The 20,923-nt window shown below is 40.0% G+C and overlaps 1 protein-coding gene across 2 annotated transcripts; it reads right to left on the reverse strand.

Annotated features, from left to right (window-relative positions):
• Positions 1 to 1,157: 1,157 nt before the first annotated feature.
• On the reverse strand, positions 1,158 to 20,855 carry LOC148876931 (small GTPase LIP1-like). 2 transcript variants are annotated; one of them, XM_088978609.1, is made up of 8 exons: positions 20,442 to 20,855; positions 19,738 to 20,339; positions 13,600 to 13,691; positions 13,341 to 13,482; positions 12,794 to 13,104; positions 3,843 to 3,896; positions 3,573 to 3,703; positions 1,158 to 1,611 (listed from the first exon to the last, which is right to left on the reverse strand). In XM_088978609.1, the coding sequence occupies exons 2-8, from the start codon at positions 19,826 to 19,828 to the stop codon at positions 1,422 to 1,424; spliced, it is 1,011 nt and encodes a 336-aa protein (XP_088834735.1). In that variant the 5' UTR covers positions 19,829 to 20,339; positions 20,442 to 20,855; the 3' UTR covers positions 1,158 to 1,421. The 2 variants fall into 2 exon arrangements, with proteins under 2 accessions (XP_088834735.1, XP_088834744.1); XM_088978618.1 differs by having other exon boundaries at positions 19,738 to 20,304; positions 20,442 to 20,643.
• Between the last annotated feature and the right edge of the window lie 68 nt (positions 20,856 to 20,923).

Genomic DNA, 20,923 nt, shown 5'->3' on the forward strand with positions numbered 1-20,923 from the left:
TTACACTCTATGTATTTATATTTGTACTTCTTCCAAACTGAGGCTTAGGGATAATTTCTTTACATTTTTTTTATTTGGTAGTTTCCTACTATTATCATTGGATAATTAAGCTATTTGTATTCAAGTTTGTATGAACCAAGTTGAAAACTAGTTCAAAATGAAACAATATGTAAGATGTGTGGTGAGCAAATTAGGTTTCGCCCTTTCTTGGGAGGCAAATATTCTCACTTCAAAAGAGGATGCTTTCTTTTTTTATATATATATATACATACACCCTTACATGGTGTTTGGAAGTGTGAGCGTTTTTTGGGATCGATTTTCAAGAAAAAGTGTCTATGTTTTCAGGACCCGTTTTTCACAAAAAAAAAAAAAAAAAAAAAAGAAACGCTTCTATCACATAAGCACTAAGCAACATTATGCTGTTTTAGGTGATTTTCATCACCATTTTTCATGTATGTGCTGACAGGTAAGCACCACATAAGATACACCAGTCAACCATTAGGGGAAACAGGTCACCAATGCATGAAAGGCCAAACATCCCCTATGTGGATCAGTGGGATCCCAATTTTCATGACATGCCCAATTTTTCAATAATCAACTGAACCAAACAATGAGATATATGGGTGTTTGTTGAAACACCTATGTGGATCCAATGTAGCACTGTTTCTTTGAAAAACGACCACAGTTCCAAACATCCCCTTAAAAAGCATGTTTAAAGAATCGAATTATTTAAGGTATCCGAGATTGACAAGACATGAAGGTGGCAGTTGGATCTTGGATAGCAATGAAGCGCACAATAGAATGAAGGGCAACCCATTGCACGAGGCTCCCCGCCAAAGTGAGGACTCCCCAGTGGGGAGGGACAGATGTCCACAGCCTTACCCCAGCAGAAGTGCAGATCAGAGACTGTTTCCAAGATGCCTGTACAAGTTAATGGAAGAAAATCACACCTTTTTATTCTTGCAAGAAAAGCTTTTGCCTGCACATGTATTTTTTTTCCGCAGATTCTGTTTTATCAAGACATCTATTGCGTTCCTATACCGTGTATGTTTGGCAACCATGAGACACTTCACTGATCCATAACATTCTTTTTAGTTGTTACTGCAGAACTCCTATTTAACTCTAAGATTGAAGATGCAAAACAAAATAAGAATTAGTTGGTCGTAAAGAAATGGTTTACTTCCAGTTTGGGGCATCAAGTACTCAATCATTACACATCCAACCAAATCATTAGCAGACACCCCCTTCTTCAGCCAAAAGTGCACTTACAAATGTGAACCAAGTAATGAGCAGGTTACTTGCAAATAGGAAAAGAAAATAATCAAAACTACATATATACTCCTCACTTTATCCCCAACCACTCTGGGCAAAACTATTGGTTAATGTTTTGTATACTCTCTGCAACAATAGACAAAGACAAACTAAACATTAATATCTGACCGCTTTGATCTGGTGCTACCAATCTCTGGGGATCCATTCAGAATGAATCTTGGGAGGCTGTAGTTCTCGGATGCAGTTACTGGCTGCTGAGGATAAAGTGTGGGAGGCGGTGTGAGATTCCGTTGAGCTGGAAGAGGAGGGAGTGCATTGTATTTGTAAAGATCACCGCTTCTGCAGACAATTAGGAAATCTAGTAAGTTTGTTTGGAAAATAAGGTGTTATGAAAGCAGCTCCACATCTGTTATTTTTTATACATTACAGAATACTAGATAAATGAATAAACAATGAATTTTACAAGAACAGGCATAGCAGGAATAAGTGGGTAAAACTTAGGATTACTAGATTAGACCAAAAGAACATCTTTACCAATGGTATGGTATAGAAAATTTCCTAGTCAAACAACTAGAAAAATAGAAATAAGTGAAAATATATGATGAGTTCAAATTTAAGATAATGAAAGAAATTTGCTCAAAGAAATAGAAAAAAGAAGGAAATTGGACAGAACCTCATTAATAATATGAGATGCCTTACAATATGAGGCAACAAGATTGGGGACTTACTTACCCAAAGAAGAGGGGACTCACTCACCCAAGAGAGGACTCTCTCAACTCTCAAAGAAAGCTTTAAGCTTTTCAAAACAAAGGGAATAACTTGATGCCTCTAGCTTGAGATTACAAGGCTTTATATAGAGAACAAAAACTCATTGGAGCATTAAATGAAAAATTAATTATTAGAGTTTTTCATGAAAAACTAGTTGTTAAAAGTCCACTAATAACTAGCCATATGATTCTATATTTCTTGGACTATGATTATGAAGTGCATCAATATAGCTCCGAAGTGCAAATAGAAGAAGAATTCAAGGGCATAATAGTTGCCAAGAAGTCAGCCAACTCAGAAAAGTTTAAGTTTACCATGCATTAAAAGTTCTAAAACCTTGAAAAAAAGAAAAAAAAAAGTTCTAAAACCTTGAATTGAGATTTATGCTGCAATCAGAAGGTAAAATCCAGTTTAATTCCAATTAATTTCCAGACATTGTCAACTTCACATTGCAAAAGCATTTAATTTGTCAGAAAGATGCATTTTTAATGAAAACTTTCTCAGCAACTACAAATGATCCCCACTAAAATAACAAGAACGCAAGGTTTCGGCTTTCCTCATGTGACACATTGTTTCTGGATGGGTTACAATGACAATAATCCTATCCTCGACAAATTTCCCACAGCCTAGACGTTAGTGATCTTTCTCCACTAGCAGTGGAGGTACTTACTCTTTCACAAGTCCTATCATCAACCTTGGCATTCAAGTCGTTATCAATCCATCTCAAAGCACAATAGCAAGAGCCTAAAAGCTGCCTATTAAGGATATAGAAAACCCTCCAAGGACCCATCCCGGAACCTTGAACCCATCTGGTTGGGTTGGCAATTTTTCCTTCTAGCAAGAGTGATGATGCACTTTGAAAGATAGCACTCATTAGGCCAAGAAGGATGGCCACCTGCCATCAAATCTAAACCTAAATTGTTCCCTGAATGATTGATTATGGACCACGAAAACAGGATAAGGTGAATAAAAATTGCAAGGGGGCTTGTCAAACCTCATCAATGCTAATACCCAATCCCCAGGAGGTCACCAAGAATAAAATTTTTAGGCAATTAGCAGGTGGATTTCTTTTCAAAGGTTCTTCAATTTCCAAAGACACTTCTGCAAACAGCTCTAGCTCTATGCTTTACACTTTACTGTTCAGAAGGAAATTCCTCCAGAATTGTTCCCAAAAGTACACACACCACATCAACAGCTTTAGGAAATATTGAGTTGATGTTGATGTTGCAGCATATATCACAAGAGAGAATGATTTTTTTCAGTTGATGTTGCATAAACCATGCATAATCAAGTTCTCATACCTGCACAATCAAAAGTTCAAAGCAAGTTTTAAAGGAAAACCAATGCCAAACAACCTCAAGCTTTTGCTGAATATTCTTGGGGGAAAAAGACATTTGGGGAATTGGGGAAGGAAAGTCTATAACTATATACCACCACCTACGCCATTAAACAGCTTCCAGATTTTTTATATGGCAGAAAAAGCAGCTATATGGGTAAAAGTTCAGAGGATATGGTTGTTGGGCATAAGCATAAACCTTGTATCATTGTGGAAATCATCATTATCACTCAAATTTTCGCCTGAGCGATGGAAGGGTCTCTGAATTGATGTCATAGACCATGGATTTGGTGCAGACAAGTCATCCGGAAAATATCTTCTCTTGATCAACTGGAGAAATGGACAACTAAAATCAGACTCAAAGAGTAATACAAAAGGTAAAAATATATATTTTCTTTTTCTTCTTTGGATTTTTTTTTCTTTTCTTTTTTTTTTTTTTTTTGGAGGGGATTGAAGCCAAAATACAGACCATATGGAAGAACTTCATCAGGGATTCCTTGTCATATCTTGCTTCTTTTGCAGCCTGCAGGTAAGTAGCAGAAATGAAAATTCATGTTGCATATGGATTACAAACTAATCCCAAAAATAAAGGAAAAATAAATTAGCTGAAAAGAAATTGCATCACTTAAATAGAGCCAACCAATTTTATGTTAACACCTGTGTTTATTTATAACAAATTATGGTTACTGGAATTTCAATAAGAATTGCTGGAGAAAGAAAAAGATCATTGGTTGTCCATAATGTTCAGTCACCAAAATGACTTTAGCTAACATTATTTTCTAATAAATAGAAAACAGTAACTTATTAATAACACTTTCATATAAATAAACCAAAAAAGAATTCTGTTACTATACCACTACCTTAACTTCAGGTTACAAGTCAAGAGATATAATAATTCTTTAGCAGCAGGAAACCCCACTTGATGTACAAGATTCCAAAAACACTAATAGCATTATTTCCAACCTCTAAGAAACTCTTGATAAAGAATTATCATCTAGCATCAATAGAGATGGATCATGTATAAAAATAAAGATCTCAGGCTCAACAATGAGTAGCCGCCCATCTGGCAGTACCCCAACTCCATAAGTTATGAAAGTAATTAGTCCATTTTAGTTAGGAATTAAGAATAGTACATTTCCTTAGATTTTCACAAATGGCCAGCATGGACCTCATCCCTTAGAAAACCTTCTTCCTCAATCCTTAAAACACCAATAAAATGTTGGGACACAAATAAAGGGGATACAGGTGTACAAGAAAAGGCCACGCCAGCCTTTAAAGAATGTAACTAACAGCCAACCACTAGAACAAACTAAATAACAAACTAGACAAGTGGACTGGACAAGTGGAGAGGCTGGTATAACAGAATTGTAACAGCAGAATATAAATAAGGAAAGTTAGGAGGGGATTATGATTTGGAAATGCAATCTCTCTCTCTCTCTCTCTCTCTCTCTCTCATTCAGGAGGCAGGCTCCCTCGAAAGAGTCCCTGAGTTAGGCAGTTCCTAACAAGTTGGTATCAGAGCCAAGATGCCCAGCACAAGGTCATCCGCAATGGAGAACAGAGTTGACAACATGGAAGGAGAAATGCAAAGAATATCGGCTAACGTCAAAGAAATCAAAGAAAGCTTTGCATCCTTGCTTGAACGACTGGCAGGCACCACTTGCACCAATTCAGGAAGAGATCCTGACTTCTGCGAACAGAAAGGTACTTCGATTACCACAACACACAGGGACCTGATCGTGTCCCATTAGCTTCTGCACACTTGGAAGGAGAGGCGATCGTCTGGTACCAGTGGTACCAGCAACAGCACCCAAGAGCTACATGGGCAGACTTCACCGACGCCTTAACCATGCGATTTGGAGTCTCGGCTTTTGAGAACTATGATGAAAGCCTCGCTAAGCTACGACAGACTGGCTCCGTCCAAGATTATCAGATGGCGTTCGAAAGATTAGTTGTGCGCGTGCAAGGCTGGCCAGAAAACGCGCTTGTCGGCAGTTTTGTTGGTGGACTCAGGGAAGAATTGCGGCTAGAGGTAAAAGCCATGCAGCCCACCACCGTTCTTGAAGTAGCAGCATTAGCTCGACTACATGAAGACATTGAATCGGGCAAGAAGGATTAATCGACCTCTGGGAGCTGCGATCAGACCAGGTATACCAAACCCAGAACCAGGTATCTTGGGTAAATCGGAGCCCAAATCAGGAGTAGAATCACAGGCAAGGACGCCAACTCTGGTTCAGGCCCCGGCTCAGCCAAGAGGTTAAATTGGGCTGAGATGCAAGCCCGACGGGAAAAGGGCCTTTGTTATGCCTGTGGAGACAAATTCGGGTCGGGCCATTGCTGCAAGATCCCTCAAGTTTTCTTCCTTCAACCTGAAACCGAATATGTCGAGCAATCAACAGACATTGAAGAGCCAATGGACAACCAAGAATGGGGGCAATGGACAAAGGAATACCTAGAAGTATCCCTGCAAGCCTTGACCGGTCTTGCTTCTTCTCAAACTATGAGAGTAACCGGACTGGTACAAGGGCGCCATGTGTCGGTTCTGATAGACAGTGACAGCACCCTCAATTTCATTACCAAAACATTGGTCAGACAACTAGGGATTCCGGTCCAACCATGTATAGCCTTCTGGGTGCACGTAGCTAATGGGAGCAACCTGGTGTGTGACAATACGTGCACAGAATTAAAGATGGAGATACAAGGACATGAGTTCGAGGTAGATCTGCACCCCCTAGAAATCAGTGGAGCAAATGTAGTTCTCGGAGTCCATTGGTTAAAGCAACTAGGGCCAGTGATATGTGATTGGGCCCGTCTCACCATGGATTTTCAAGTGGGTAGCTCACAGGTGCATATTCAAGGGCAGCTGTCCAAGGGTCCAGGACCTATTAGCCTTGCGTCCCTAAGGAAACAAGCAGCAGACCCAGCCCACATCGTTTTAATACAGATAGACTCCCACGGGAACGGTCCCATTCTAGCCCAAGGAAGCAGATTTAAAGAAGGCCGCACACAACTACAGCAGCTACTTCAGAAGTTCTCAGTGATCTTCCAAGAACCTAAGGAACTACCACCGAAACGTGCCCATGATCATTGCATTCCATTGCTGCCCGGAACTGCACCCACAAATGTAAGGCCCTATCGTTACCCCTATTTTCAGAAACTAGAGATTGAGAGGCAAGTGGAAGATATGCTTGACAGAAAAATTATACAACCCAGCCAAAGCCCATTCTCCTCGCCAGTATTACTTGTGAAAAAGGATGGGACATGGCAATTTTGTATAGACTATAGGGCTTTGAACAACATTATTGTGAAGGATCGATTTCCCATACCGGTAATCAATGAACTACTAGATGAACTCGGCAGGGCCACCATATTCTCTAAACTAGACCTGAGATCGGGATATCATCAAATTCGGGTTCATGAGGGAGACATCCACAAGACTGCCTTTCGTACACACGAAGGAGATTATGAATTTCTAGTTATGCCGTTTGGGTTGACCAATGCGCCAGCTACGTTCCAAGCCCTTATGAATGACATATTTCGACCCCATTTGTGCAAATTTATACTCGATTTTTTATGATATACTTGTATATAGCGCCACATGGGACGAACACCTAGTACATCTACAAATCACCTTGGAACTGCTAAGGACTCATAAACTCCTTGCAAAGGAGTCAAAATGCGCATTTGGACAGACACAAGTATACTATTTAGGGCACGTGGTCAAAAACGACACTGTAGCAGCAGACCCAGAAAAGATCTTGTAAAACAAGAGTAAACAGAGGAAGAAGAAGAATTTGTTATATGTATTCATCAATCTCGTATGTATATATACAAGTTACAAATTCTATGTTAGGAAAGAAGACTAATTAAATTCCTACAAAACAGTCCTACAATCAAGGTAAATCATATCTCCCTAGTATTTACTTCCTATTCTGTAACATCACATCTCCCTAGTATTTACTTCCTATTTTGTAACACTCCCCCTCAAGCTGGAGCATAGATATTAATCATGCCCAGCTTGTTACAAAGATAATCAACCCGGACCCCATTAAGAGCCTTCGTGAAGATATCTCCCAGTTGTTCTCCTGTTTTCACATAACTTGTGGAAATCAAACCTTGCAAAATCTTTTCACGAACGAAATGGCAATCAATCTCAATATGCTTAGTTCGTTCATGAAAAACAGGATTAGATGCAATGTGAAGAGCAGCTTAGTTATCACACCATAACTTGGCTGGTACTGAAGTTTTAAGACCTACTTCAGTCAAAAGCTGATATATCCACATTATTTCACACACAGACTTGGCCATAGCTCTATATTTCGATTCTGCACTCGAACGTGAGACAACATTCTGCTTCTTGTTTTTCCATGAAACTAAATTCCCTCCAACAAATACACAATAGCCTGAAGTAGACCTTCGATCTTCCTTGGATCCTGCCTAGTCAGCATCTGAAAAACATTCAATTCTAGTATGACCATGATTGCCATACAAAATTCCTAGCCCAGGTGCTCCTTTTAAGTAGCACAAAATTTATTCTACAGCTGTCCAGTGATTAACTGTTGGAGAGGACATGTACTGACTCACCACACTAATTGAATACGCAATATCTGGACGAGTTACAGTAAGATAAATCAACTTTCCAACCAATCTTCTATATCTCTCAGGATCTTCAAATAATTCACCATCTTTTGTGAGCTGAAAGTTATGAACCATTGGAGTGCTACATGGCTTAGCTCCCAACTTTCCCGTTTCAGACAACAAGTCAAGTACATATTTCCTTTGAGATAAGAATATTCTCTTCTTGCTTCTTGTTACCTCGACACCCAAGAAGTATTTCAACATTCCCAAATCTTTGGTATGAAACTGAGTGTGGAGAAAGGATTTACGGGATGAAATCCCTGTAGTATCACTCCCAGTAATGACAATATCATCCACATACACAACTAACAAAATGATGCCGGCAGCAGAGTGCTTGAAAAAAACAGAATGATCAAACTTTTCTTCATACCAAAATTCTCGACTGCCTGACTAAACTTTCCAAACTAGGCGCGAGGACTCTGCTTCAACTCGTACAGAGACTTATGAAGATAGCAAACTTTCCCATACTCCCCCTGAGCAACAAAGCCAGGCGGTTGCTCCATATAAACTTCCTCCTAAAGATCCCCATGAAGAAAAGCATTCTTGATGTCTAACTAATGAAGGGGCCAATTATAAGTAGCTGCCATAGAAATAAACAACCTGACAGAAGTAAGTTTAGCAACAGGAGAAAAGGTATCAGAATAATCCACTCCATAAGTCTGAGCATATCCTTTAGCAACAAGACGGGCTTTCAATAGGACAATGGACCCATCAGGATTGACTTTAACTGTAAACACCCATTTACACCCAATAGCCTTCTTATTTGTAGGTAAATTTACCAAGGTCCAAGTACCATTGTCCTCTAAAGCATTCATTTCCTCAATCATAGAATTACGCCATCCAGAGTGAGAAAGGGCTTCTTTAACAGTCTTAGGAACAGAGATAGAATCAAGAGATGCAAGAAAAGAACAAGAAGATGACGACAAATGATTATAAAACACAAATGAAGATACTGGATAAGTACACTTACGCTTACCTTTACGAAGAGCAATAGGAAGATCATCATTAGAGACTGGTTCTGATGACGAAGGAACAGGATCAGTTGAGACTGGATCTACCAACAAAAGAGCTGGTGCAGGACATGGATCGGGAGGGGTTGGTCGCCGAGAAAAAACCTGTATTGTAGGTGGCTTAGGCCTGGCAGAAGCAGATTCAATAGAATGTGAAACAGATGATGTGACAGTATAGATTAACAAATCATCATCCTCCCCTGACTTGAATGAGGAATAGATGGAAAGAAAGGTGTATCTTCTAGAAAATTAACATCAGCTGACACAAGATACCTGTGAAGAGTAGGACAATAACATCTATGCCCTTTTTGAACACGAGAATACCCAAGAAAAACACACTTCAAAGATTTTGGATCTAGTTTGGTAACCTGATTGCGAACATCTCGAACAAAGCATGTACACCCAAATGCCCTAGGCTCAATAGGAAGCAGTGTTTTATTTGGAAACAGAACATGATAAGGAGTCTTACCCTGAAGGACAGACGAAGACATATGGTTAATCAAAAAACATGTTGTGGAATGGATATGCACGTAACAAAGCACAAATATGTTCTATACAGGACAAGGCGAGCCAAAAGACGACCGAAAAATTTTCCGGTTACAGACGCGCCTCCACGCTCCGGCGCGTGTGACTGAGGCAGAATCTTTAGGCGGCGCGTGAGACACACGCGCAAGGCTACTAACTGCTGGACTTTGCAGAACCTCCGATCGGCGAGCAGCGCTTCTTCTGTTTACCTAGGAAAAAAAACGAAAGGGCAGGCAGAGACTAGATGCTCTGATATCATGTAAAACAAGAGTAAACAGAGGAAGAAGAAGAATTTGTAATATGTATTCATCAATCTCGTATGTATATATACAAGTTACAAATTTTATGTTAGGAAAGAAGACTAATTAAATTCCTACAAATCAGTCCTACAATCAAGGTAAATCATATCTCCCTAGTATTTACTTCATATTTTGTAACATCATATCTCCCTAGTATTTACTTCCTATTCTGTAATGGTATTTACTTCCTATTCTGTAACACATATCTCCCTAGTATTTACTTCCTATTCTGTAACAGATCTCAGGCATGATAAATTGGCCCCGACCTCAAAATGTTAAAGAGTTACAAGGCTTCTTGGGTTTAATAGATTACTACCGGCAATTCATTAGAGGGTATGGACTGATTGCTGCCCCCTTGACAAGTCTACTTAAGAAGAATGGGTTCTGCTGGACTAGGGAGGCCCAACAGGCCTTTGAGACACTCAAAACAACTGTCTCATCCCCACCAATGCTCGCACTTCCAAACTTCTCAAAGGACTCCATCATTGAATGTGATGCGTCAAACCAAGGAGTTGGTGCAGTCCTCATGCAAGAAGAAAGGCCACTAGTGTTTTTCAGCAAAGCAATGACAGCACAAAAATGGGCCAAATCAGTATATGAACGTGAACTGATAGCAATTGTTCTCGCAGTTCAGAGGTGGTGGCCCTACCTTCTAGGAAGGAGGTTCATCATACGAACTGACCACCAGAGCCTGAAATTTCTGTTGGAGCAGCCCGTACTATCCCCGGAACAGCAGCGATGGATAGCCAAATTACTTGTGTCATTAAATACAAGGCAGGGCACAGTAACAAGGTGGCGGATGCATTGTCACGCCAGCCACAACTATTTCCATTACTTCTCACTGGCCCAACATGTTCCTTCATGGATCAACTAAGGGAAGAAGCTGAAAGGCACCCACAACTAAACAAGCTGCGTTCACAGGTCCAAGAGGACCCTACTAGCCACCCAGGGTACACAGTGGAGAATAACTTGCTGCTGTATAAACGTTGAATGGCGATACCACAGCAAGAGGACACTCAGGGATCCTACGCATTTACAAGAGACTAGCCACCCAATTCCAATGGAAAGGCATGCGAAATTCGGTCCAAAAGTTCATAGCCGAATGCGTCATTTGCCAGAAAAATAAGGCCGATACCCAGTCTCCAGCAGGGCTGCTACAACCACTCCCAATTCCTACACAAGTGTGGGCAGATATATAAATGGACTTTATAACGAGGCTTCCCCTTTCCTATGGCAAGTCCGTCATTCTCGTAGTGGTTGATAGATTCACCAAATATTGCCATTTTCTCCCTCTGTCCCACCCCTTTACAACCTCCATGGTGGCTGAGATTTTTACTAAAGAGGTGGCACGATTGCATGGTACCCCTAACTCTATTGTCTCAGACCATGACCCTATTTTTATGAGTTGTTTCTGGGCAGAACTTTTTCGACTACAGGGAGTGAAACTCTTCAAATCTACCAGCTACCATCCTCAAACAGATGGGCAGATTAAGGTGGTCAACCGGAGTTTGGAAACCTATCTAAGGTGCTATGCAGGGGATAGGCCACGTCAGTGGCTCAAGTGGCTTCATTGGGCAGAATGGTGGTACAATACCATGTATCATAGTGCAGCAGAAATGACTCCCTTCCGAGCTCTATAATGGATGGGACCCACCTCCCCTACTCCCATATGAGAAAGGGTCTACAGCAGTAGCAACAGTAGAAGACCAACTCCTCCAACGAGATAGTGTGTTACAAGATCTCAAATACCACCTCCATCAAGCCCAACAATGGATGGCAGACTCCTACAACAGAAGGCATAGGCCTGTCCAGCACCAGACTAGGGAGCAAGTCTTCCTTAAATTACAACCATACAAGCAAGTTTCAATAGCAGGCCACCGATGGAACAAGCTGAGCCCTAGGTACTTCGGCCCATTTCAGATTGTGGAACGCATTGGGTTGGTGGCATACAGTCTTGACCTCCCAGCAACATCAAAATTACACCCTGTATTCCAAGTATCCCTACTGAAGAAATGGCCAAAAACAGGGGCAATAACAATAACCACCCTCCCATCATTCTCAGAAGATGGCCAAGTTCAAACTGAGCCCACTCAGATAACAGATTTCAGATGGATACGCAAAGGGAATCACATCGAACCAGAGGCATTGGTGGTATGGTCAGGTCTCCCAGTTGAGGATGCAACTTGGGAACCTTACTTGGATTTACAGAATAGATTCCCACATCTTGACCTTGAGGGCAAGGTCGCTTTCAAGGGAGGAGGGATTGTTGGGACACAAATAAAGGGGATACAAGCGTACAAGAAAAGGCCACGCCAGCCTTTAAAGAATGTAACTAACAGCCAACCACTAGAACAAACTAAATAACAAACTAGACAAGTGGACTGGACAAGTGGAGAGGCTGGTATAACAGAATTGTAACAACAGAATATAAACAAGGAAAGGAAGTTAGAAGGGGATTATGATTTGGGAATACAATCTCTCTCTCTCTCTCTCTCTCTCTCTCTCTCTCTCACATTCAGGAGGCAGGCTCCCTCGAAAGAGTCCCTGAGTTAGGCAGTTCCTAACATAAAAAGCAGAGAACCCAATACAAGCCTCAATCTAGTCAAGTGAGACAAGATTTCCCTTTCGAATCAATAAGCAGACACACACCATAACTTTATAAGATGTATACCATCGGAAATTACAAATGTCCCATCTACATGCTAGCTGGTTCTTCATGATTACAATGGTAACTGAAAACTCTACAAAATATTTTCAAAAAGTCCTACTCATCGTCTTGGATTTTCAGAGATGAAATATTCAATATAAAAATGTATGCAACAGGCTAGTCATTTATTGTACAAAGTCATAATCTGAATCCGTGACAGTTTTCTTCATCACATGGCAGAACTTCATAGGCTAATTTGATAACTATAAAAGAAACTAAATGATTAAACTGCAGTTCTTACAGCAAGAAGGCTTCCACTGCCTGGAAAACTCTCTGTCAGTGGAAGTTCCTCGCTAGATGTAGATGGAAGTAAACCCTGCTTCTCAACCCACTGGCGAGCAGCATCAACAAGATTCCCACTGCTCCCTCTTTGACCCTCTTTTGCAGCAATATCTGCTTTGTTACCAACAACAATGTATGGGACAGGAAGGCCACCAGGGCCACCAGATCCAAGAGGTGCCGAGAATGTTCCGGTGGCTGCAATCTCTGCTGCCCACTTATTCAAGTTTGTTTTTGTCCTTCTTTGGGAGAGATCGTGAACAAAAATAACACCTAATAAGAATTACAAGCAAAAAGCAATTACAATTTAATTACTTTCACTTCATTAAACAACCACAGGTCCAACTTGGAACAAGCACCAATAAAGATAAATACTCAAACCAGAATTTGACAAGAGGAAAACAAGCATCCTCTTGCCCATCTAAAATGACACACATAGGGAGTGTCAGATCCACCAAGGAATGGCTCCCTTGACTTTTATGAAAATGTTTCATATAAGCAGTATTTACCATTGATTTGTGAATAGAAAAGAGATCGGCAATCCTTGTAACGCTCATGTCCTGAGACATCCCAAAGTTCAACAAAAAATTCCCTCCCTGTATCACCTTTAATGCTACTAGATGAACTACCTGAACTTCCATAGGTGGTGTGCTGGACAGAAAAGCAGAAAAAAAAAAAAAAAAAAAAAAAAGTCAACAACTCAACATTTCTTGATTACAGGAACAGTTTCAAATTTCCTTAAAGAAGCAATGGAAACTTGATTTTCACCTTCACACCAACTGTACATCCAATTGTTTGAGGAGGGCGAGCAAGGGCAGAACCTTTGATGATCAGATGAACAAGTGAAGTTTTTCCAACACCTGCCAGCAGATTGAAGTTTCAATATGAAGTTGAATGGAAAAAAGAAACTCTTTTAATTTCAACTAAGAGAGCGAGATATGTTTCTTTAACCATCCATAACAAGGTCAGGCAGTTTTATTAAAATCCCAGAGAAAAAAAAAGGGTAATAGCATATAAGGGCAACTTTTGGGGTTTAATATCAATAAAGGTAATATATTTAAAAATTTTCAAAAATAGGTTAACTTTTTAAAAATAATATCAATAAAGGGCAAAAACACTATTCATCTTCTTCTTCTTGCTATTTGTTCACCAGAGCCGCAGTCCGCCGCCGTCCGCCACCACCCTCCACCGCCATCTGCTGCCGCCCACTGCCGCCTCCGCCCACCTCTGCCTCCCGCAACGTTGCCAGAGGTGGGCGGAGGCAGAGGTGGCAGCGGCGGCGCTGGTGATTTCTCTGTCCAACGCCGCCACCTCCGCCCACCTCCGCCTCCACCACCAGCAACGTTGTCGGAGATGGGTGGAGACAGAGGTGGCGGCGGCGGCGGCGGGCAGAGGGATGGCCACCAGCACCGCCACCGCCACCTCTGGCAATGTTGCCGGAGGTGGAGGCAGTGGTGGACGGAGGCGCGGTGACGGCAAACGGCGGCGGACGGCGGTTCTGGTAAACAAATGGCAAGAAGAAGATGAACAGTGTTTTGCCCTTTATTGATAATATTTTTAAAAAGTTAACCTATTTTTGAAATTTTTTTAAATATATTACTTTTATTGATAATTAACCCTAAAAGTTGCCTTTATATGCTAAAAACCCAAAACAAAAAGAGAGCTTCTCCAAAAGGGCTTGCTCTCTAATACAATTCCTCACACCTAATGCTGTGCTTAGCTAATGAAACTGTTAAATGATTAACTAAACTTTGAATCTAATGAATGAAGCAATCCTACCCAAAATCAATATCTAGCTTCCATTATGATATGGCAAAGGATTAAGGGCCTTCACCTGATGCAGGACAGGAAAAGTGATAGAGATCAACCACGTAAGACTGACAAGTACAGGAAAATTCATAAAAATACAAAACCCGAAAGTGGGCCTGAAGATGGTATAATGTTGGGCCTGCTGATGGGCCAAATTTTGGGCTGAAGTTCGGTCTGCCAATGGGTCAACATTTTGACTACTGTAAGCCTATATCCAACTAGATTAGACAGGACAGAGGTTGCAGGCTCCTCTTCCTCACTGCCTACTATTCATGAAAGCTGGTCCCCTCCTTTACAGAATAGGATAAAACTGAATTTTGATGACAGCTCTATTTGTAACCCTGGTCCCTCAGGAGCTGGGGGAGTTTTTAGACATATAGAAGGAAGAATCTTGGCTTTATTCTCTGGGCCAATTGGGATAGGTGACTCACTCAAGGCATAAGTAATGGATTTTAGTTTGTGATTGATGATGCTTTAGAAAATTAAAATTTGGGGAAATTTGAATAGGATTTTCTTGTAAGCTCTCTACATATACGTCATTACAACTGCAATTATGTTGCAGTTTGGAGTGATTCTGTTATGCTCAAAAGTGAGATGTCATTGAGATCCTTGTCCAATACTTGTGAGACTCAAGCTGTGGCACAGGATTAGGGGTGACCGGGTGAGACTCCTTAACTACCTTTCTTATTCTTTCTTGTTGGTTCGATTTCTAGTTTCCTTGATTTTCTTCACCCCACTTTCTCAGTTATAAATCATTCTTCAACCTCTTTTTTATTCCTTTTCCCCAATCAGCACAGCACTTCTGTTGATCTTCTTAAGAATTTACCCTTTAGCCCCACCCAGACTGTTACTTCTCCCTTTTGATGCCTTCAGCCTTTCTTTAAGTGGTTGCAACCACATGAAATAGAGGGGGAAAAGAAAAAAGAAAAAAAGTTTTATCTACAATTTGGGGAAATTTTCTTCATGGGATCCACAAGTCTAGCAGCTCCTAAAGTTATTAAGAGGTGCTAGGTGGTCGGTGTATAAGTTTAATTCTTCAATAAATTTACTATCTTTAGTTAAACAAAGTAACAAACTTAATATTTATAGTAACTTTGAAGTTACTATTTATGAAAGCTCATATAACTATTGTTTATAGTAGAATTGTGATATACTACTTTTAATTTTTTTAGATTATGTTAAAAAGGAGCTATTGCTTGATGCAATGGTAAAATCTAGGACTGACAAGCATGGGAATCCAGGTTTGAGTCTGAAAACGTCCACCTTGTGCCAAAGGAAAAAAAATGCCAAAGGTTAGGATTGTATCCAGCTCATCCCTTTTGTTAGATCATGTTGGAAAGTGGTTCTAACTTTAAAGAATTCATTTCTTTTATATCAAATTACTGTTAGAAGTTGAATAATTAGATTTTTTTTATGATCCTTCTTTAGTTTTTTTTTTTTTTTTTTGGGAAGGAGCTGATCAAACCTCAGATCTATAAAAAGGCCCACTTCTAATTTCTCTCTCTTATCCCTTCTCTCTTCTCTCTCTCTCTCTTTTTTTTTTATCAGCAACACAGAAAAGATTCATTAATTAAAAAATCATGTACAACAAGAAGTTGTGGGCGGACAAGAAGTCCAAAGTATCTCACCAATTACATCACAGCCCCAATCATAGCCCAAAGGACAATTCCTTTATGGCCCGTTTGGTTGATGTGACTGGGATGAGAAAATGGGAATATTCCCATTAGATACTTATTTTCATCTGTTTGTTTTATGAGACGGACTGAGAAATCACGGGACGCGACCTCCCAAAACTTGGAATGTGGGGTCGCACTGAAATGGTGCGACCCCAGTGACTTGGTGAGAAAGGAAACAAATGAGAAAATATATTGTAACCTGTCGTAAGTGTCTCCTCTTTCTTCCACAATCCAAGCTTTCACGTCCTCCCGGTTAGAACTCCGATCACTTCACTGGCCATAACCGTTAAAGGTAAGACCAGAACAACAATCTACTTGTGATATTGGTTCGTTTAAGCCCTCTTTTTCGTATTTTCAATTTGATATTTTTTCCCTCTCAATCCAATGTTTACCCCCTTCTGACAGATCCGGCAATGATTCGTCTGGGACAATACCCATTGGTTTGGGCATATTTTTATGCTCAGTTTTCTTTGAATTTTGTTGTTTTAGGGCACTAGCAATATCTGGCCACCCCTGTTCCGAACGCCATTGATTCCGGCGTATTGTAGATGGGGTTTCCCTTCCGAAAGAGTTTCTAAAAAAACATTAGAATGTTGTTGGAGTCGAAGCAAATGCAGGCCCTGAAATTGCATGAGTGGCGGAGGACTAGAGGCTGTATATTCTGTGATGTTGCAGTAGAGTTACCGCAAAGGCTGTTGCATATGCAAGCCCCCAAACTTCTAGCCATATCTCAAGGTATTAAGATTAAATTGCTTCTTGGTGGCTTCTTCTCCATAAATGTTAACCGTTACACTTCTCAGTAAACAAACACTTAAAACTTGATTTTCTCACATATTTGACTAACAAACCAAAACACAGGACACCTCAATGAGAAAATAAATTTTCTGTTTCTCATCCCATCCCTTCTCATCCTTTCCTTTCCCGGACTAATTTTCTTGGAAACCAAACAGACCATTAATTACAACAAAGCCCCAAAGGTGACCAAAAAGAAAATCCCCCTAATTACAACATATCCCAGAACATATATTGTCTTTGAACTCCTTGCTTAGCTAGACCATCAGCCATGCTGTTAGCAGATCTTCTAGTCCATCTTATTTGAATCACCATATCTTTAGAAGCCTGCTTGAAGCACCTGAGCTCATTCCTTAGCTGCCAAATTATTCCCTCCCCTTTCTTCAGCCAGTTTACTACAAGTTTCGAGTCTCCTTCAATAACCAACCTGTTAATCCCCATTTCTTTAGCTTTTTCAACACCATATAATCAACATGTTTATCCCTTCCCTCTTCTCTCTTCCTCTATCCTTCACCTTTTTCTTGCTTATCTAACGTTCTGCAGCTTTTCTTTTTCTAATTTATTCTCTTACTACTCTTCTTGATTCTAATAGTTGTTGGTTTGAATTTCTACAATGATAGACCAACTCCCATAATATACTCTCTGAGATTTGAGAACTGAAACCCTTCTTTCAACCACCAATGACCAATCTTCCTTCCTTTTACCTTCTTACAGATCCGCATTCCTGTCAACCTGTCATTTAACCCACAACTTTGATTGGTAGGGCATTCTTTACCTGTCCTATATAATCACCACCTTCTTGCAATCCATCCTATCACTACTGGGGAATCCCCTTTCACTTCTAGACTAGTATCTTGCGGCAAGCACGACCCTTGGTGGAGTCCCCATATCTATAGGACCCCAATAAACTGACAGAATCTCCTCCCGTTTCCTCTAAACGCACCTCCATCTCCCAACATTTTCAGATTACCACAGAGCAGCTGTCAAATTCAAGGATTATACATTCATTGAAACCAAAAATAGATAGAAACCAATTATTCTGATAGATTTATTAAGGACAATCGTACACCCCAAATCAATACTGGAGGGACAAAGAAGCTCATCCTTGGGACATGTGTCACACATATCAAGTTGAACTACATACAAAAATGTAGAGGCTACCTATTGACTGGTTTGAATCTAAGATGTTGCCTACACCAAACATATCCAATCAATCATCTTAACCCATAACATCAGCCTTTGGATTGCCAGCAGTAACACAGTGGACAACCAAAAAGTAGGACAAGAATCTCATAATAAAACCATATTATCAGGATTATTTTGTCCTAAGAGATATCCAAAATGGAAGAAATCATATTCTGGACCAAAAACCCTTGTATAAGTATTATGCATATAAAGTTTGTAGTGCTTCTTCATGTCCTTTGATGTCTAACATTCATACAAGGTTTTGAAACAAATTCAAAAAACAGGCACATCTAATCAAAAACTTTCCTAGGATGAACTGTATGAAAGATTTACTTTAGGAAAGTGTTCGATAAAGGGCAAGAGATGCTGTTTGACATGCAACTTCAAGAAAATGGAATATTTCTTGTTACATTGCTATTCTGTAGGAGATTATTACAAGAAGTGATAAGATTTGAAACTTCTAAGATTTACAAAAAAACTTGATATGGTCCTTAACAACTTACAGAGTTCTTGTAAATTGTTGGATACTTTCATAAACAACAAAAAAAAAAAAAAAGGTTTTGGAACTTACAACATTCATTTAAGTTTCACCGGGTATTTTAAAAGCAAGAAGAACAAATAAATGCTGTGGGTTCCTAAATTGCAAGGCACTAGCCTGAATGAGGTCAGGGAGGCACCACTTTTGAAAATTTTGAAAGAAAATATAAAAGAATATGTGAACCTAAATTCTGAAAGAAATATCAAAAAGACTATCAGCTCAATTGATGTGAGCATCATGTTATTAAAACAAGCTTTCATTTTCACAGGAAAAAAAAAATGTTGCAACCTTGAAGGTTCAAGTCCCATATAGGTTAAACTGATTAAATTATAAATATCATAGCTACAACCTACAGCATAGTAAATTACCTATTCAAACATCAAATTCAAGGATAATTCATCAAAACAAAACAAGCTAGATTAGGCACACCGTGCACCCAAAGTTGAATTTAAAACCATGTGAAAGCCCTTGCTTTCTGCGTATTCAAGTTCTGATATGTTCAATTACCATATTGTTTTAAGCATCAGCTATTAAAAATGTAATGATAATCTTAGACCCGTTTTCGATTCTCTGTGAAAAGTGAAAATGTGATTTATGACACTGAAATATACTTCACCAGCTTAATAATTGAAGTTTTCAAATATCAAAATTGCATTGGTTTTGTAGAGAAAGAAAAACCCAACTAGTCCCATTCGGCACTCGACCAACTCACCAATTGACTCATATCCACACCGAACCCAACTAGCAATGAATCAACTCTGACTAGCATGGATAAGCATACTCTGGATCTCAGTAGTCATACACGAATCCAAGGTGAGTAGTGGGATGCAAAGAAATACAAGGGAAAAAAACTTCGGAGGTTAAACTCAATGCTAGAAAAAGAACAAGAGATAGAGAATTCCATACCTGAGTCTCCAACGATAAGCACCCTAACCTGCCCACAAGGAGGGCCGCCGTTGGAGTTTCTATTGTCCCTTTCACGTTCCCTCCAGAACATGTTTTGGTCCAAAGCGTTTAACCAAGGCCACCTCCCAATAAGATCAGAAAAACAAGAGGTCCCCAATTCCCCCTAATCAAGTCCCCTCAAACAAAGACAAACCCCAGGTTCTCAAGATGGGTATCCCCAAATCCGGTCCAAAATCCATATCAAGCGAAAACCAGGCCAAGATCTAATCTAATATTCAAGAACCCTATACAGTACATCATGAGAAGAATTTGAAATCCATTCCAGATATCAACCAGTTGCTCTGATTTCAGAATTCAGAACCCACGCAGCGTTAGAGATCAAACGGCAAAATCGGAAATGAGTGTTGTCATAACGGTGTTCACTATGAAAAGCGAAGGGAAATTATCATCTGGAGACGAGAATATGAAACGGGTCTTCCTCTAAAACCGTCTCAGAATTCAATATCGGTCAGAAGACGAGCAAGACCTGGAGGCGAGGCCGTGGTCGTGGACTGTACAAGTAAAGATCTATACAAAACCAGTTAGAAGGGCTTTTCGCTAACCTGTTTGTTAGAGAAGCCAAGTAGAAGATTAAGAATTTTGTACCCCAAAAAAAGTAGAAGATTAAGAACTAAAAACCTCAAAGAAAATGCATGATTAAGTACCAACACAAAAAGGCTCCCGCTCATTAGGCAATTTTCTTCATGTCAGATTGGTATCTGGTTAGCACCATTCGACTGGTCTAAAACTTTAAACGGGACCATTTACCGAACTAGGACCTAGAAAGAAAACCAAAATCGCATCTGCCAAAGAAAATGACAAATGGTCGAGTTAAAAGCAGGGATGAAAGAAAAAGTTCACTACCAAATCCTCTTCCAAAGGTTCATTACCATTTCCCTCTAATTATAATTCCCAGTAAAGTCCCTTGACAAACTTCCCTTCCCCTCCCCAGAGAAATGTTAGCACTTAGCAGGCTCAGTTGGTAAAGTGGATATTCAGGCTGGCAGAAATGTTAGCAGTCAGTTGGTAAGGTGGATATTCAGGTTGGCTCTCAAAAAGTATATTGACAGCGGATTCTTAAAAAACAGTATTGTAGAGGAAGAGGAAAGTGACTCATATTCAGGGGTGTCAATTGTACTGGATTTAA

Source organism: Nelumbo lutea, chromosome 1 (genome assembly GCF_056320005.1).
Source record: "Nelumbo lutea isolate HS-2025 chromosome 1, American lotus-T2T, whole genome shotgun sequence".
Classification (NCBI taxonomy): Eukaryota; Viridiplantae; Streptophyta; class Magnoliopsida; order Proteales; family Nelumbonaceae; genus Nelumbo; species Nelumbo lutea.